Consider the following 18,811-nt stretch of genomic DNA (forward strand, 5'->3'; position numbering starts at 1 on the left):
TGATCGCCCCCAACTGCCCTCCCTTGCAGGCCTGGTCCCTCCCATCTGCCCTTCCCTGCTGGCCATCTTGTGGTGGCCATCTTGTGTCCACATGGGGGCAGCCATCTTTGACCACATAGGGGCAGCCATCTTGTGTGTTGGAGTGATGGTCAATCTGCATATTACTCTTTTATTAGATAGGATAGAGGCCTAGTGCATGGGTGGGGGCCAGCTGGCTTGCCCTGAAGTGTGTCCCAGATCAGGGTGGGGGTTCCCTTGGAGTGTGGGGTGGCCTGGGCAAGGGGCCTGTGGTGGTTTGCAGGCCAGCCACACCCCCCGGCGACCCAAGTGGAGGCCCTAGTATCTGGAATTTATTTATCTTCTGCAATTGAAACTTTGTAGCCTGGAGTGGAGCCAAGCCTCCTGCTTGCTCTGTGGCAGCAGCCATTCTGTTGGGATTTATTTATCTTCTATAATTAAACTTTGTAGCCTTAAGTGGAGGCCAAGGCAGGCCAGTGCTGCAGAAGCTTGGCTTCCTCCATCGCTGGGGGCAACCCTAGCCTCCTGCTCTCTCCAGCTCTGTGGCTGCCGCCATTTTTGTTGGGATTTATTTATCTTCTATAATTGAAACTTTGTAGCCTGGAGTGGAGGCCTGAGCTGGCCAGGGTGTGCGGAAAGCTTGGCTTCCTCCATCGCTGGGGAAACCCAAGCCTCCGTCCTGCTCTCTCCGTGGCCGCAGCCATCTTGGTTGCGTTAATTTGCATACTCACTCCTGATTGGCTGGTGGGCGTGGGTGGTGGGTGTAACAGAGTGGTTAATTTGCATATTACTCTTTTATTAGATAGGATAAAAAAGACTTCTAGAGGACTTTCAGGGAGAGATCAATCAACAGCAATACATTCATAGTAAGGGACTTTAACACTCCACTTACTTCACTGGACAGCTCTTCCAGATAATAAAATTTACAAAGAAACAGGGACTCTAAATGACACACTCGATCAGATGGATTTAATTGACATTTATAGAACATTTCATCCTAAAGAATATAGAATATTTAGAACATTTAGAATATTTAGAATATTATAGAACATTTCATCCTAAAGAATATAGAACATTTCATCCTAAAGCTACAGAATATACATTCTTCTCAAGTGCACATGGGTTATTCACAAAGATAGACTACATGTTAGGACACAAAACAAGTCTATACAAGTTCAGAAAGAATGAAATCATATCAAGCATATTCTCAGATTACAATGGATTGAAATTAGAAATCAACTATAGTAACAACACTCAAACACCTGGAGGCTGAATAGCATGTTATTAAATAATGAATGGGTTACCAATGAGATCAAGAATAAAATTAAAAACTTACTGGAAACCAATGAAAATGAACACACAACAGCCCACAATCTATGGGACACATCAAAAGCAGTCTTTAGAGGGAAGTTCAGAGCACTACAGGCCTACCTCAAAAAACAAGAAAAATTAATAATAAATTATTTAACTCTAAACTTAAAGAATTAGAAAGATTACAACAAGAAAAGCCCAGAGTAAGTAGAAAGAAGGAAATAATAAAGATCAGAGCAGAAATAAAGGACATAGAGACTAAAAAAAAAGCAATATCAAAAGTCAGTGAGCCCCAGCCAACTTGGCTCAGTGGATAGAGCATCAGCCTGCGGACTGAAGGGTCCCCAGTTCGATTCCGGCCAGGGGCACATGCCTGGGTTGCGGGCTTGATCCCCAGTGGGGGGTGTGCAGGAGGCAACCCATCGATGATTCTTTCTCATCATTGATGTTTCGATCCCTCTCTCCTTCTCCCTTCCTCTCTGAAATCAATAAAGAAATATATTTTTTTATAAAGTCAGTGAAAGCAAGAGTTGCTTCTTTGAAAGATTAAAAACGGTTGATGAACCATTAACCAGATTCATCAAGAAACAAAGAGAGAGGAACCAAATAAATGAAATCAAAACAAAAGTGGAGAGGTAACCACTGACAGCACAGAAATACAAAGATGGTAAGAATATACTATGAACAACTATATGCCAACAAGCTGGACAATGTGGATGGAATGGACAAATTCCTAGATAAATAGTCTCCCAAAACTGAATCAGAAAACCTGAATAGGCCAATAACAACTGAGGAAATAGAAGCAATAATAATAATAATAATAATAACAACAACAACAACAACTCCCAGAAAACAAGAGCCCTGGTCCAGATGACTTCACAGGGGAATTTTACTAAACATTCAAAGAAGAACTAACACCTATACACAAACTATTCCCGAAATCCAAGTGGAAGATACACTTCCAAGCTTTGTTATTGAGGCCAGCATTATCCTATTCCAAAACCAGATAAAGACACTACAGAGAAAAAGGATTACAGGCCAATACCCCTGATGAACACAGATGCTAAAATCCTCAACAAAATATTAGCAAATCAGATCCAGCAATATATTAAAAAGGTCATGCACCATGACTACTTGGGATTTATTCCAGGACATATATAGAACTGGTACAATATTTGCAAACGGAAAGACAAAAAATTACATTATCATATCCATAGATGTAGAAATGGCATTTGACAAAATCCAAAAACTATTTTTGATAAAATCATATCGCAACATATTAAATGCCATATATGACAAACCTACAGCCATCAACATACTCAATGGGCAAAAACTAAAACTATTTCCCCTAAGAACAGGAACAAGACAGGAATGTCCACTTTCACCATTTTTATTCAACATAGTACTGTAAGTCCTAGATACAGTGATTAGACAAGAAGAAATGAAAGGCATCCCAATTGGAAATGAGGAATTAAAACTCTCATTATTTTCTGATGACATGATTTGTACATGGAAAACCCTAAAGACTCCACCAAAAAACTACTAGATTTAATAAATGAATTTGGCAATGGAACAGAATACAAAATCAATACCCCAAAATGGATGTCTTTTTTATATACCAATAATGAATTCTCAGAAACGGAAACTAAATAAACAATCCTATTTACCATTGCAACAAAAATATTAAGATACTTAGGAATAAACTTAACCAAGGAAGTAAAAGACTTGTACTTGGAAAACTACAGGACATTGAAAGAAGAGATAGAGGAAGGTAAAAACAAGTGGAAAAATAAACCATGTTAATGGATTGGTAAAATTAAATACTAACAGCATATTTCACAGATCTAAAACAAATACTCCATAAGTTTATATGGAACCAAAAAAGACCCCAAATAGCCACAGCAATCTTGAGAAAGAAAAACAAAGTTGGATGAATCACAATACTAGATATCATGTTTAATCCTTAATTACAGTTTATCGTTTAGCTAAAACATAAGTTCTTTGCTTTTTTCTCACCGTGTTTCATGATTGGGGCTAAGGAATAGTGTTTTTGACATAGCCAATCTTTTCCATCTTTGTGTTAGTTGACAGTGAAACTTATGTATTGTATCTCTAATATCAGCATTACTCATTTTTTTTTTAAATATATTTTATTGATATTTTTACAGAGAGGAAGGGAGAGGGATAGAAAGCTAGAAACATCGATGAAAGAGAAACATCGATCAGCTGCCTCCTGCACACCCCCCACTGGGGATGTGCCCGCAGCCAAGGTACATGCCCTTGACCGGAATCAAACCCGGGACCCTTCAGTCCGCAGGCCGACGCTCTGTCCACTGAGCCAAACCGGTTTCGGCAGCATTACTCATTTTTTAAACCGGAAATATAAGGGAAGAATTCAGTAAGATATTCAAATAATTGGACAAACATTTTGAAAACAAGGTGACGTGGCATTGCTCAAACTGAGCTATTGGCATGTAAGCAGTACCACTGTGCTATAATTGAAATATTTAATTATCAGCTAATGTACCAAGATACAAAATAATGATTTGTTGCAACATTTCATTAGCAAGTTAAAGCCTTTGCCTAGCCAGAGTTGCTCAGTGGTTGAGCATCAACCTATGAACCAGGAGGTCAGGGTTCGATTTCTAGTCAGGGCACATGTCTGGGTTAAGGCTTGATCCCCAGTAGTGGGCGTGCAGGAGGCCACTGATTAATGATTCTCATCTTTGATGTTTCTCTCTCACTCTCTCTTTCTCTCTTTCCCTTCCCCTTCCTCTCTCTCTAAAATCAATAAAAACATTTAAAAAAAGAAAAGAAAATTAAAGCCTTCCCTGCTATCATGCCATGTGTCTGCTAGGTAAATTAGAAGGGGATAGATTTTAATAGAGAAAGATGAAGAAATTTATTAAGCCTTTTAGATACTTTCATTTTTGTATCGTTTTAAACTTGTGTCCAACTATGTCATGTAAGGAATGACATAGTCCAGAGTAAAGGATTTCTGTGCCATTCCTACCTCAACTCACTCTTCACTGTTGAGCACTTCAGTTCTGTCGTGCCTTCATCCATGTAAATAAACTTCCTTTTATCCATTAATTAATTTGTTACCCTCTTCATAGAATTTCCTGCCATTTTCTTACCTTTAATGAGAAATGACAAAGTGCATCCCACGTGCAGAGGCTAGCCACAACAGCTAAGACCTTCCACAACAGCTAAAAACCTAGAGATTTTACATAGAAAAATAGATTTCTTCTTTTGAAACTGATAAATCTGATATTGTGGGCCTTTTTTTCCCATCCGGCATCATTTATTCACAGCTAAATAGTAGCTTTAAATGTGTTGCAAATAGTAATTTGCCACAGTTCCCACCCAGCCCAGGTCATTAATTCCCACCAAACCATTGTGGATATTTGAGAGGCCAGTGATTGCTGGGAAACTTATTGTTCCCTTCAGTCTTTTTCAAACTTTTTGGCCAGTGACTACAGTAAGAAATGCATCATCTACACTAATAAAAGAGAAACATGCAAATTGACCATCACTCCACTACACCCACCAGCCAGTCAGGAGCAAGTATGCAAATTAACCCAACAAATATGGAGGCGGCCACAGAGCTGGAATGAGCAGGAAGCTTGGATTGCCCCCGGTGATGGAGGAAGCCAAGCTTCCCGCCCGCCCTGGCCGGCCCTGGCTTCTGTTCAAGGCTACAAAGTTTCAATTATAGAAGATAAATAAATCCCAGATACCTGCTTCCAGCCAGCCCTGGCCTCCACTCAAGGAGGCACTGGAAAAAAAAAAAGAAAGGAGGGGCTGGGAGCTTGGGTCGCCGGGGACTGTGGCCAGCCTGCAAAGAACCATCAGCCCCTCACCCAGGCTGGCCAGGCACCCCAGAGGGGACCCTCACCCTGATGGGGGTGTGGCCAGCCTGAAAACAGCCCTCAGCCCCTCACCCAGGCTGGCCACACCCCAATGGCCTGATCCCTGTAAATGGGCAGTCGAACATCCCTTGAGGGGTCCCAGATTGGAGAGGGTGCAGGCTGGGCTGAGGGACACCCCCCATGCACGAATTTCGTGCACCGGGCCTCTAGTTTTCTATAACCTAGTGTATGCACACATATGTATAAATTTATGTAAATAAGCAAAAATTTCACAAAATATTACTTAACTTTACTATGTGCAGTGATGCCACTATTTTCTGTTCTAGTTCCTTAAATAATTCTGTGGTTACAAACCAGTGAATTAATTTCACAGACTATTAAGGTATTTTAACTTGCAGTTTGTAAAAAATTACCCTCGCACAGCATTCCATTATAGCCTCACCCTCCACAACCCTGCCTCTAGATATTAGCTGGTTCTCCACTGCTTCTTCCAAATTGTTGTCTTTCTGTCCTTTGAAGGTATCTTATTCTGTCCTTTGGAGTATCACCTCTACCTTTCTTCATAACTGTCATCTACATATCTTGAGATAATTCCCCCACATTAAGTGTTTCTGTAGTCAAACTACAATCATCCCAAACAGGAAGGCTAGTCCCTTTGAATTTGATGGCCAGTAATTTCATAACTAAACACTGAACCTTTTCATTGCTTAGAACTGAAGAGCCCCTGAAATTTTCAACTTAAATTTCCATTCTCTGACCACAGTCTTTGTCCTTTTAGCTCTTTCTTTTATATACTTTTAATTCCTTTTGTAGATTACTGAGTCCTCTGTTTTCCAGCACTTTTCTTTCAAGTGCTTCTCTCCCTTCTGATTTCATTTTCTAGTCTTTTCCATTCTAGATCCTATAGTAAATGATTTTAATAATTCTTGACTGCACATTCACTTTATACCTGCCCTTAGGCTTTCTCCCATAATGCATTTGCTAATCTGTGACCTGGGTTACTCCAGCTGTCCAGTTTATCTACATGTGAATCAGGGTTATAGAAAGCCTGTGAAGGCATTCTCACTCCCACAGAGATTGTTACAACTACAGATTTAAAGTCTCAACCCTCACTTAGGACCTCACCTCTATTTGGGAGTAATGTAGTGTTTCTGATCAGGTTGATCACCTTATTACCTACAACAGTTATTCCAGATTTTCACCATTCTCCCTAATTTTCTTATCTTGTGAGCTCTTCATAGAAGAATTAGAAGTTGTCACGAGTAAATTCTTATCTTATCTTTATAACCTCACACAAACATTTCTACTTTCAAACCCATCACAGTTACCCTTCTAACTTCTGAGGATATGATATGTCTTTTCTAGTATCTAAGGCTAATCTTTAGAACTCTTCTAGAACCAATCCCATTTCTTCTAGAATAGTATTCCATCTATTTTTACATTACTTTTCTATATTACCAACCTTTCCCAATCAAACTCTCCCTGGCTTATCCTTAGCTTATAAAACATGCTGAAATGCAGTCTATTTTTAAATTTTAAAAAATACATTTATTTGGTGAAAATTAAGTCTATCTCTAACCCTCACTCTATATCACTTTACAACCAAGCTTAAAAGAATGGTCTTTAGCCCTGGCTGGTGTGGCTCAGTTGATTGAACATTATCCCATGCACCAAGAAGTCGCAGGTTTGATTCCCTGTCAGAGCACATGCCTGGGTTAGGCAGTTGATCAGTGTTTCTCTCTCCCTCTCCCTTTCTCTCTCTCTAAAATCAATTAAAACATTTTTTTTTTTAAAAAAAGAATAGTCTTTAATAACCATCTGCTTCCTTATCTGTTATTCCTTGTTTAAGATGATTCTCAAGTATCACCTCCTCCATATTTAACCCTCCTCTACCACACCCTCAATACACACATATCTCTATCACATTGTAATTTTGTTAGACTGTGAGTTCTTAGATAAAAATTGTATCTAATTTATCTTTGAATCCCAAACACCTGCTAATGTACCATCAAGCATATAGTAGGAAATGTATAAATAATGAATGAGCGAAGTTGCAAGAGTAGGCATATTAAAAAAGAGGAAGCATTTTGAGATGTTGCTTCTTGGCATGTCACCAATTTGGTTTAAATAAACTCAAATAAATAAATATATTTTAAGAAGAAAAGTAAGATATATTAAACACATTTTAGCAGATTTTCAATAATAGGTAATTATTTTGACATTTATATAAGTGATGAAGTATTCAGAGGTGATATTTTCTACTGAAATACATTTTAGAAATTTATCTTTTTATTATAAATACACTAGAGGCCCAGTGCACGAAATTCGTGCATGGGGGGGTGTCCCTCAGCCCAGCCTGCACCCTCTCCAATCTGCGACCCCTCAAGGGATGTCCGACTGCCCCTTTAGGCCCGATTGTGAGTCGGACATCCCTCTCACAATGCAGGACTGCTGGTTCCCAACTGCTCGCCTGCCTGCCTTCCTGATTGCCCCTAACCGCTTCTGCCTGCCAGCCTGATCACCCCCTAACCACTCCCCTGACAGCCTGATTGATGCCTAACTGCTCCCCTGCCAGCCTGTTTGCCCCTAACTGCCCTCCCCTGCAGGCCTGGGTCCCTCACAACTGCCTTTCCCTGCAGGCCTGGTCACCCCTAACTTCCCTCCTCTGCCGGCTTGGTCACCCCTAACTGCCCTCCCCTGCAGGCCTGGTCCCTCCCAACTGCCCTCCCCTGCTGGCCATCTTGTGGTGGCCATCTTGTGTCCACATGGGGGCAGCCATCTTTGACCACATGGGGGCAGCCATCTTGTGTGTTGGAGTGATGGTCAATTTGCATATTACTCTTTTATTAGATAGGATAGAGGCCTGGTGCACAGGTGGGGGCTGGCTGGTTTGCCCTAAAGGGTGTCCCGGATCAGGGTGGGGGTTCCCTTGGGGTATGGGGCAGCCTGGGCGAGGGGCCTGTGGTGGTTTGCAGGCCAGCCACACCCCCGGCGACCCAAGTGGAGGCCCTGGTATCTGGAATTTATTTATCTTCTATAATTGAAACTTTGTAGCCTTGAGCAGAGGCCTAGGCCTGCCAGGGTGTGCAGAAAGCTTGGCTTTCTCCATTGCCGGGTGCAACTCAAGCTTTCTGCTCTCTCCAGCTCTGTGGCTGCCGCCACTTTTGTTGGGATTTATTTATCTTCTGTAATTGAAACTTTGTAGCCTTGAGTGGAGGCCTGGGCCTGCCAGAGCTGTGGAAAGCTTGGCTTCCTCCATTACCGGGGAAACCCAAGCCTCCTGCTCACTCTGTAGCCACAGCCATCTTGGTTGGGTTAATTTGCATACTTGCTCCTGATTGGCTGGTGGGCGTGGCTTGTGGGTGTAGCGGAGTGATGGTTAATTTGAATATTACTCTTTTATTAGATAGGATTCTTTATTTTAAATTCTATTTATAGCTGTTGATTAAGATTTTCTTTCTTAAATTTTACTGATTTTTAGAGAAAGGAAGGTTGAGAAAGAGAGAAACATTGATGTGAGAGAGAAACATTGATTGGTTGCCTCCTGCATATGCCTCTACCAGGGATTGAACCCACCATCTTTTGGTGCACAGGTCAGTGCTCCAACTGGCTTAGCCACAACAGCCAAGGCTATGTTTATAGTTCTTGATATCAAAAATATAAAACAAGAAAATTGGTACTTTTCATTCCTACTATAATTTTAAATAGATTAACTCATTTTTCTATGTATGTCTATAACAGAATCATTTAGTGCACCCACATTTTCATATGGACCTGATGGAAATGGTTTCTCTCTTGGATACAGTAAAAATTGGAGACAAGTCTTTGGCGATGAAAAGAAATACTGGCTACTTCCTATATTTTCAAGGTAATTTATAAAATGCAGGTCTCAGAAATTATGAAAATTATAGTTAAATGTCTTAAGGTTCAGAGACTACAATATATAATTCTTAGCCTTAAGAATGAAAACCCAGAATAACTTGATTCTATAAAATATTTTCTTTTTCTTTCTTTTATTAGAGAGGGTAAAAGAGAGTTTGAGCATATATTTGAATGGAAAGTTGAAAAAGATGATTCATAAAAAATAAGAATTATTACCCTTTTTCCTTCAAAATGAAAATAAGTTTAAAGTATATAAATAATGAATGAGTGAAGTTGTAAGAGTAAGAATATTAAAAAAGAGGGAGCATTTTGAGATCTTGCTTCCTCGCATGTCACCAGTTTGGTTTTGTACCGCCCCAGCAGCTCCGGGCCTCTGGGCAGCGTGGGAAGATGGAAAGGCGGCTCCAGCTGGAGCGAAGGTGGTGCCGGCAGCCAGGGGAAGGAAGGCCCATTCTTGCACGAATCTTCGTGCATCGGGCCTCTAGTATTAAATAAATAAACAAATAAGTAAATAATTTTTTTAAAGAAAAGTAAGATATATTAAACATATTTTAGTAGATTTTCAGTAATATTAAATAATTATTTTGACATTTTTATAAGGGTGATGAAATATTCAGAGTTGATAGTTTTAGCCATATTTTTAAAAATTCTATCACAGGTTATATATTCTGTTTTATCTTAAATCATAGAAGACCCAATACATAATGTAATTTTTATTCAAATGTAAATGAGAGTATGTTTTAGATGTTATATAGTTTCTTTTTCTTCCAAATGCATAGCCATCCTAGGCTACCTATATATAAAAGTCATTATACAAGAGGAAGAAATATTTGATATTCAAGTGATATATTTGTGAGTGTTGTGGGTTTTTATTTTCCTTAACTGTATTGCCTATTTTTGTGTGAAAATGACTTACTTTGTCTTCATTTTAAAAAATATATATATATTTTGATTTTCTTACGGAGAGGAAGGGAGAGGGATAGAGAGGTAGAAACATCAATGAGAGAAAAACATTGATCAGCTGCCTCTTGCACACCCCCTACTGGGAATGTGCCCGCAACCAAGGTACATGCCCTTGACCTGAATGGAACCTGGTTCCCTTGAGTCCGCAGGCCGATGCTCTATCCACTGAGCCACACCGGTTAGGGCTTGTCTTCATTTTTGAAAGACATTTTTGCTTGGCATAGAATTCTTCATGATACTTCATTGTCTTCTAGCTTGTGGTTTTTCTGATGAGAAATTTGCGGTCACTATTCTTTTTTTTAATGAATATGTAATGTGTCTTTTTTTCTCCAGCTGCTTTTAAGATTTTCTATTTGTAAATAGTTTCATGAAATTGGATTTTGATGTCCCTTGGTATAATTTTCTTTGTGTTCTTGGGCTTAGGATTGATTGAACTTCCCAGGTCTATGATTTTATAACTTTTATCAGATTTGGAAATATTTCACTATTTTTTCTTCAACTATTTCTTCTGACATCCCCCTCTCCTCATTACCGCAGAGACTCCAATTACATTTATCCACTCGAAGAAGTTCATACCACAGCTTATTGATGCACTGTACATTTTTTTTGTGTAATCTTTTTTTTCTGTGTGTCATTGAGTAGATCTTATTGCTATATTTTCAAGAGCCAATCTCTTCTGTATACTTTATATTTTGTCTTTTGTATTGCAAGGTTTTTCCACTGTAGTTGGAACACAGATTTTTTTTTAAGGTTATTTTTTCTAAACAGAAAGTTCAATATTAAGGTTTTTCTTTTCTTTAAAAATGTGGCTCGATGGCCCTGGTTAGTTCATTGTCCCGATAAACTAATTTTGTGGGTTTGATCCCCAGTCAGGGCACATACAAGAGTCAACCAATGTCCCTAGCCAGTTTGGCTCAGTCTATAGAGCATTGGCCATGAACTAAAGGGACCTGGGTTCGATTCTGGTCAAGGACACATACTTCGGATGCAGGCTTGATTCCCGGCCCTGATTGGGCGGGTGTGGGAGGCAAATAATCAATGTGTCTCTCACATCGATGTTTCTCTCTTGGTGTCTCTCCCTCTCCTTTCCACTCTCTCTAAAAAAATCAATGGAAAAAATATTCTCAGAGGATCAACCGAAAAAAAGAATCAACCAATGAATACATAAATAAGTGTAACAACAGATCAATGTTTCTCTCTCTGTGTCTCAAAAAAAAATTTTTTTTAATGTTCCATTATCTTCTGGCTTGGGAACAAAAAAATGAGCCCCACTCTTATCTTTATTGCACTGTTTGTAAATTTCCCTCTGGCTACTTTGAAAATTTTATCTTTATCACTGGTTTTAAGCGGTGGGATGGTTTTCTTTGTGTTTATCCTCTCTGGAATTCATTAGGCCTTCTAAAAGTATATTTTATTGATTTTTTTACAGAGAGGAAGGGAGAGGGATAGAGAGTTAGAAACATCGATCAGCTGCCTCCTGCACACCTCCTACTGGGGATGTGCCCGCAACCAAGGTACATGCCCTTGACCAAAATTGAACCTGAGACCTTTCAGTCCGCAGGCTGACACTCTTATCCACTGAGCCAAACCGGTTGGGCCATTAGGCCTTTTAAATCTGACTTTACAGTATTCATCAAATTTGAATAATTTTCATCATATGTCTTCATTTGTTTTTGCTGCCTGCTCTACCTCTTCCCATGCCCTCTCCCCACTACCTTTTCAGATACTGGTACTTGATAAATATACCTACTTTAAATTGTTTGATTGTGACTCACCGGCCATTGCTCTTCTGCCCCTCTCTTTCCCTCCCCCATCTTTTTTCTTTGCTTTAGTTTGAATAGTTCCTATTGCTATGTTTGTCAGTTCATGATCTTTTCTTCTGTAATGTTTACTCAACTGTTATGCTAATCCAGTGAATTTTTCATTTCAGATATTATATTTTTCAGCTCTAGAAGTTCAATTTGGTTCTTTTTATATCACATTTTTATTTCTCACTTTTCCTGTAGTTTAAAGTCTTTGTTTCGTACTTCTTTTTTATTGACTGTTTTTTTTCTTGTGCATACATTTTCTTGCTACTTTTCACGTTAGTAATTTTTTATTGGATGAGTGACATTTTGAATTCTGAGTGTTTAAATTTTGTCTCCCTTTAAAGAATGTTGAGTTTTGTTGTGGCAGACAGTTTTTTTCTTTTCTTTTTCTTTTTGGAGGGAGTTATCATCAATACAGTTTCTTGTGCTTCAGCTTCTGCATCTCTCCCTCGTCCTCAGCTCTGATAGATTCAAGCTGCCTTAACTTTAGAAATTCCTCTCTCTGTCACCTCAGTTCCGTGAGACCACCTTGCTCTGTGTCCCCTCCTGGCCTGGCAAAGGCTGGAACTCCCTCAGTCAGTTCTCATCTTTCACAAAGCACAGTTCTATGATGTTTTGAAAACGGTATTGTATATACTATTCAGTTTTCTGGTTGTTTAAGACGGAAAGATCAGATTTTGTAGTTAATCCATCTTGGCGGAAAGTGAAAGTTCTTGTTATACACAATTTTGATGTTTTTAGAATGTGAAAGTTAAGCATAGCTGCATTTTTTAGATTGTAAACGTTTTGAGGGCAGAGATTTCCTTCTCTCTCATTAACTGCCAGATCTTTAGCACTTAAAATAGTACCTGGAATATCATAGGCATTCAGTAAATATTTGTTTAATGACTGTTGTCAAATGAATATTTGTGAAACTTATATCTTGAATTTTAATTTGAGCTTTTATGTCTTAAATGATTTTGAAAATCAGGTCAGTTACCTAAATATTTGAATACTTGTGTTTGTAGTATCCTAATCTTCACAGGTATCATAATTTTAATAGTCATGGAAGATAATTTTTTTATTAAAGTATAGTTGTCATACAACATTATGGAAGATACTCTTTTTAAATCCATGTAAGTTATAAATGAAAAAGGCTGCGTTTTTTTCAATGGAAGTTAATCACCCTCTTAATTAGAAATATTAGGAAATTTTCTTTGAAATGACAAGTTATTATTTCCTTATACCATGTCTCTGAAAAATGGGAGTTAAACTTGACAACATTGATTTAACTTAATATGATTTAAAATATTACTGATATTTTTTATTATGCAGTTTGGGTGATGGTTGCAGTTTTCCAACTCGCCTTGTGGGAATGGATCCAGAACAAGCTTCTGTTACAAACCAAAATGAATATTCCAGAAGGTGTGCTTTTTGTCATTATGTTTTTCAGTATTCATTATAAAACAAAATGTATATATGTGTGATACAAACATATCTTATAGATAAATACAGTAGTAATTTAGTAAGCCAGCATATATAGCAAAAGAGAACATCTATTTAAATAATTTTTAATATATTTTAATTATTATTTTTTTAATCCTGAACTTATTATTGATTTTAGAGAGAGAAGAAAGGAAAGTGAGAGAGAGATAAAAACTGTGTGAAAGAGAAACATCTATTGGTTGCCTGCTGTACATACCCCAACAGGGGATCGAACCCAAAACCTGAGTACGGGCTCTGACTGGGAGTCAAACCCACAGCCTTTCGATGTACAGGATGACACCACAACCAACTGAGCCACACAGACCAGGGCTAAATTTTAACTTAGGGTTAATAATATATATCTCCTCATATATTATATTGTTATATAATATATATGCTTAGATAATAAACATATATACTTAATATGTTTAGGATAACCATACTTTTTATCATCCAAACCAGAATACTTTTCAAAGTAAGAAAGGGAATGCTTGCTCTTACTAGTTGAACCAGAATAATCACATAAAACTGGAAATGTCTGGGCAAACTAGGAAGCAAGGCTGCCCTAAATATGCTGCATTTTCCTAGAAACTAAGACATTCTTTTGAGATTGGATTAAATTGGTGTATGTAAGTTTTTTTCTTCAAAGAAATTAGTCATTGCTCTATTCACTATTTTATTATTATAAACAGATTTTAACTGTAGTGTGAAAATGAGATTGAGAATTCAAAAAATACAAATATAAAATTTCATTCATTCATTTATAGGATATTTTCTCAGTATTTGCATGGCAAACAAACTGATCCATACATTCAGAGTAATTAATTTGAAATGAAATTTTAAAGAAGATAAAGATACTTCTGGCCCTGACCAGGTAGCGCAGTTGTTTAGAGCATCATCATGATAGCCAAGGTTGTGGGTTTGATCTCTGGTCTGGGCACATACAAGAAGCAACCAATAGCCGAAACCGGTTTGGCTCAGTGGATAGAGCGTCGGCCTGCGGACTGAAGGGTCCCGGGTTCGATTCCGGTCAGGGGCATGTACCTTGGTTGCGGGCACATCCCCAGTGGGGGGTGTGCAGGAGGCAGCTGATCGATGTTTCTCTCTCATTGATGTTTCTAACTCTCTATCCCTCTCCCTTCCTCTCTGTAAAATATCAATAAAATATATTAAAAAAAAAAAGAAGCAACCAATAAATGTACAAATAAGTGGAACAACAAATCGATATTTCTCTTTCTCTTTCCAAAATCAATTTTAAAAAGAGAGAGAGGGATATTCTGTCAAAGTGAAATAGTTGGAACTTACTACAGAAATTAATGGTGGAGGAGAAGAGATTATTAATTACAAGTTTGCATATTAATATCAAAAGCATGTAGGCCTTAGAACTTTAGGCCTTAGCTAAGATCTTAGACCTCCAACATTTATTATGGATCTAAAATCATTTTAACTGTCTGAGCCTCAGTTTCTAGCTCTATACCTCCAGTTTTTGCGAAGGTTGAAATAATGTATATACAGCACCTAGCACAGGTATCTGGCCCATAGTAGGTATATAACATATTAGTTCCCTTTTCCTTCTTCTTTTGTTCCTCCATTCCCTCTCTTCCTAATCTGTTAGCTAGAAAAATAAGTCTATGCTAAATCACTTAATCATTTTTTCCCCTTAGATCTAAACTCCAGAGATAGAAAGCAGAAAACTTGAGAGATGACAGGTAATTTTTTTGTCCTGGCCACAGACCTGTCCTAATGCTACCTTATGGCTCTTGATTAACATATGTTAAAAATGTTTCAGGCTGGCCTCTGAAGCTTTTTTCTTTTGCCTAATTGTTTTCATTGGCAGTTGGAGTACAGATTCTTGGGTCTAGAGAACCATTTAATGAGGGGGTGGGCATATATATTTTTGAAGATAGAGTTGTTGTTTTCAGCGTGCTAAGATCTTATGATTTGGCCTCATATGTTTAGGAGAAGGAATACTAATTTGCTGCTTATTAATTTTTTTAAATTTTTATTAATTTCAGAGAAGAAGGAAGAGGGAGAGAGAGATAGAAATGTCAACGATGAGAAAGAATCATTGATCAGCTGCCTCTTGTCAACCTCCCCTCCCCCGCCCCCCACCGGAGACCGAGTCCTCAACCTGGGCACATGCTCTGACCAGGAATTGAACTGTGACCTCCTGGTTCATAGGTCGATGCACAGCCACTCAGTCACACTAGCCAGGCTAATTTAGTATTCTTAATTGAGCATTAAACTATTTACTAAATTGTTTGCTCTTCTTTTCAGTATTGGCTCAAATCAACCCTTGGCTATCAAACCACTTAGTGAATCAAAAAACCGATTGCTGGACAGTGAATCTCAATGGACAGAGAATGGATCTGAAGAAGGTACTGTCAGATCAGGTAATACTTGTCATCTGAAAAAATCACTTCATCTAGTTAAAATAAATTCACCAGGTTGAATTAATGTATAAAAATCTTAAAATACTAAAATATATGAAACTTTTAAATAAAACATCTCACACACACACACACACATGGGGTGTTAGTGTTTATTGGTAGATTTTATGGAGAAGGAGGTTCAGTGAGGAAGTGTAGTGGCTGCTGCTGTGTCTTGTTCTGTTCACAGATAGGTTGTTGTTGGGTTTTTGTTACCCAGCCATGTATTTCTTTAACTCAGGCATAGAAAGTTCATTTGGCATAATTCTGAATAAATCTTAAACAAGGTGAGTTTTGGTCAAGATGGCAGCATAGGTAAATGCGGTACTCAGACTCTCCCACAACCACATCAAAATTACAATTGAAATACAAAACAACCATCATTCAGAGCACCTGAAATCTAGCTGAACAGAAGTCCTGCAACTAGGGATATATTAGAAGAAGCCACATCAAGACTGGTAGGAAAGGTGGGGTTATGGAATGGGCTGGTCGGCTGGTCCCATACTCACGGATGGCAGTTAAAAGTTGGAAGAGATATCTCAGCTGCAGAGGTCCCCCCTAAGAAGTGATGGTCCCAGCCCCACATCAGAACCCCCAGCCCAGGGTTCCAGTGCGAAGAGGAGCAGTCCCCATAACTTTTCTATCTGTTAAAACCAGCAGGAATTGTGGCTTAGTGAGGCTGAGGGCTCCTGGTGTCCAGGTGTTCCTCTTAAAGCAGGCGTCCTCAAACTATGGCCCGCGGGCCACATGCAGCCCGCCGAGGACATTTATCCTGCCCGCCGGGTGCCGCTGCCTGTCCTGCTTAGCAGCCAACTCGTCCCGGGCCCGCAGTGCGCACAGGAATTTGTTCATAGTTTTTTTTTAAACTATAGTCCGGCCCTCCAACGGTCTGAGGGACAGTGAACTGGCCCCCTGTTTAAAAAGTTTGAGGACCCCTGTCTTAAAGGATTTAGTCAGACTCACTTTCTCTGAGCCCCAATGTTGGAGCAGCAACTCAAAAGATGCCATATGGGGACATACAGGGAGGGCCTGAATTGTCTGACTGAAGGGTAAGTTTTAGAGGCTCAACTTTCTCCCAGACAGAAGTGCCAGCAGAGGTCATTGTTCCTTTTCTAAGCCCTCCTCCCACAAAACCTCCAGGTGGACACCATATCTGAGTCCCATCAACACTAGCTAACACAGCCGAAACCGGTTTGGCTCAGTGGATAGAGCGTCGGCCTGTGGACTGAAGGGTCCCGGGTTCGATTCCGGTCAAGGGCATGTACCTTGGTTGCGGGCACATCCCCAGTAGGAGGTGTGCAGGAGGCAGCTGATCGATGTTTCTTTTTCATCGATGTTTCTAGCTCTCTATCCCTCTCCCTTCCTCTCTGTAAAATATCAATAAAATATATTTAAAAAAAAAAAAAAAAAGAATGTATTTCATTTAAAAAAAAAAAAAAACAAAACACTAGCTAACACTGATGGCCTCACCCTGGTGATTTGCTGAGACCCCCAACTCCACCTTCCCATTTGCAGGTCCACCCAAGCCCTTTCCAGTGGCTTTTCCATATTCTGGCTTATGCTTCGGACATTTCTAAAATCTCTCAAACAAGCAGCAGCTGGCCTCTGCTTACCTCATACTTCTTGTTAAGTAGCTCCAGGCCTGGTACTAGTGATAGCTAGCCTTGGTTTGCAGTTTGGCCTCTCCTCTAGACACCGCCAAATAAGCACAAGTAGCAGTCAATTACAGATTGTTCTGTAGCTCATGATGAGGGGCCCTTGGCAAGGCACAGGCAGTGGCTGACCTTGCACCTGTTGGGAGGCCCCAGAGCTAGTGCACTCAGTGAACAACACCAGACCACCCCATATTTCATCCCAACTACCTCTACAAGCGACACACTCAAGGGCTAGAGGTAGCAGGCACCAAAGCCCCACTGAAGCAAGTCCTGCTCTATGGGATTGGCCTCTGCACAGCAGCTTCTCCATTGTAGTCAAAACATGTCCTCTTAGCTGGTCTTTGCAGCTGATCGGCCTAAGGGTCATTCCCTACCAGTGATGTGCCAAAACAATCAAGACTCAATTACAACAGGACAGTGCACAGAGTCCACAGAGTGCACTTGGAGTGCTCAGCTCAAGTGACTGGGGAGGCTGCTCCGCTGGGCCCTATAGGACACCTACTACTAGTCCAGAGACATAGCAGCTCTACCAAAAACATAGAAACAAACACAGGGGAGCAGCCAAAATGTGGAGACAAAGAAACATGTCCCAAATGAAAGAACAGGAAAAATCTCCAGAAAAAGAACTAAATGAAATGAAGGCAGTCTACCAGATAGAGTTCAAAACAATGATTTTAAGTGTGCTCAAGGAACTTAGCAAGAACTTCAGTAGCATGAAAAGGGACATGGAAATTATAAAAAAGGAACCAGTCAGAAATTAAGAATACCGCTCTAACCGGTTTGGCTCAGTGGATAGAGCGTCGGCCTGTGGACTGAAGGGTCCCAGGTTCGATTCCGGTCAAGGGCATGTACCTTGGTTGTGGGCACATCCCCAGTAGGGGGCGTGCAGGAGGCAGCCAATCGATGTTTCTCTCTCATCGATGTTTCTAACTCTCTATCCCTCTCCCTTCCTCTCTGTAAAAAATCAATAAAATATATTTTTAAAAAAAGAAAAGAAATGAAGAACACAATAACTGAAATGTAGAAAAAATTACAGGGAATCAACAGTAGAGTAGACGAAGCAGAAGATCAGATCATCAATTTGGAAGATAAGGAAGCAGAAAATATGCATTTAGAACTGCAAAAAGGAAGAAGAACCCAAAAAGAAGATAGTGTAAGGACCCTCTGGGTCAACTTCAAGCATACCAACAGTTCATTGTGGTGGTGCCAGAAGAGGAGAGAGAGCAAGGAATTAAAAATTTGTTTGAAAAAGTACTGATGGAGAACTTTTCTAACATGGTGAAGGAAATAGACATACAAGTCCAGGAGGCACAGAGAGTCTCAAACAAGATAAACCCAAAGAGGCCCACACAAAGACATTATAATTAAAATGCCAAAGATTAAAGACAAAGAGAGAATTCTAAAAGCAG

The 18,811-nt window shown here is 39.5% G+C and overlaps 1 protein-coding gene across 7 annotated transcripts in view; it reads left to right on the forward strand.

Moving 5' to 3' along the window:
• Positions 1-18,811, forward strand: part of ZDHHC20 (zDHHC palmitoyltransferase 20) — a 90,383-nt gene that overhangs the window by 61,976 nt on the left and 9,596 nt on the right. For 4 of the 7 annotated variants that reach the window (XM_080662106.1, XM_080662107.1, XM_080662108.1 and 1 more), the window contains 3 exons: positions 8,943-9,069; positions 13,169-13,258; positions 15,596-15,711. In XM_080662106.1, coding sequence (XP_080518232.1) covers positions 8,943-9,069; positions 13,169-13,258; positions 15,596-15,711 — 333 coding nt within the window. Of the gene's footprint in view, positions 1-8,942; positions 9,070-13,168; positions 13,259-14,982; positions 15,028-15,595; positions 15,712-18,811 lie in introns of all 7 variants that reach the window. The other 3 variants (XM_080662111.1, XM_080662109.1, XR_013960238.1) reach the window with 2 other exon arrangements.

This window comes from Plecotus auritus (genome assembly GCF_963455305.1).
Source record: "Plecotus auritus genome assembly, chromosome: 3".
Classification (NCBI taxonomy): Eukaryota; Metazoa; Chordata; class Mammalia; order Chiroptera; family Vespertilionidae; genus Plecotus; species Plecotus auritus.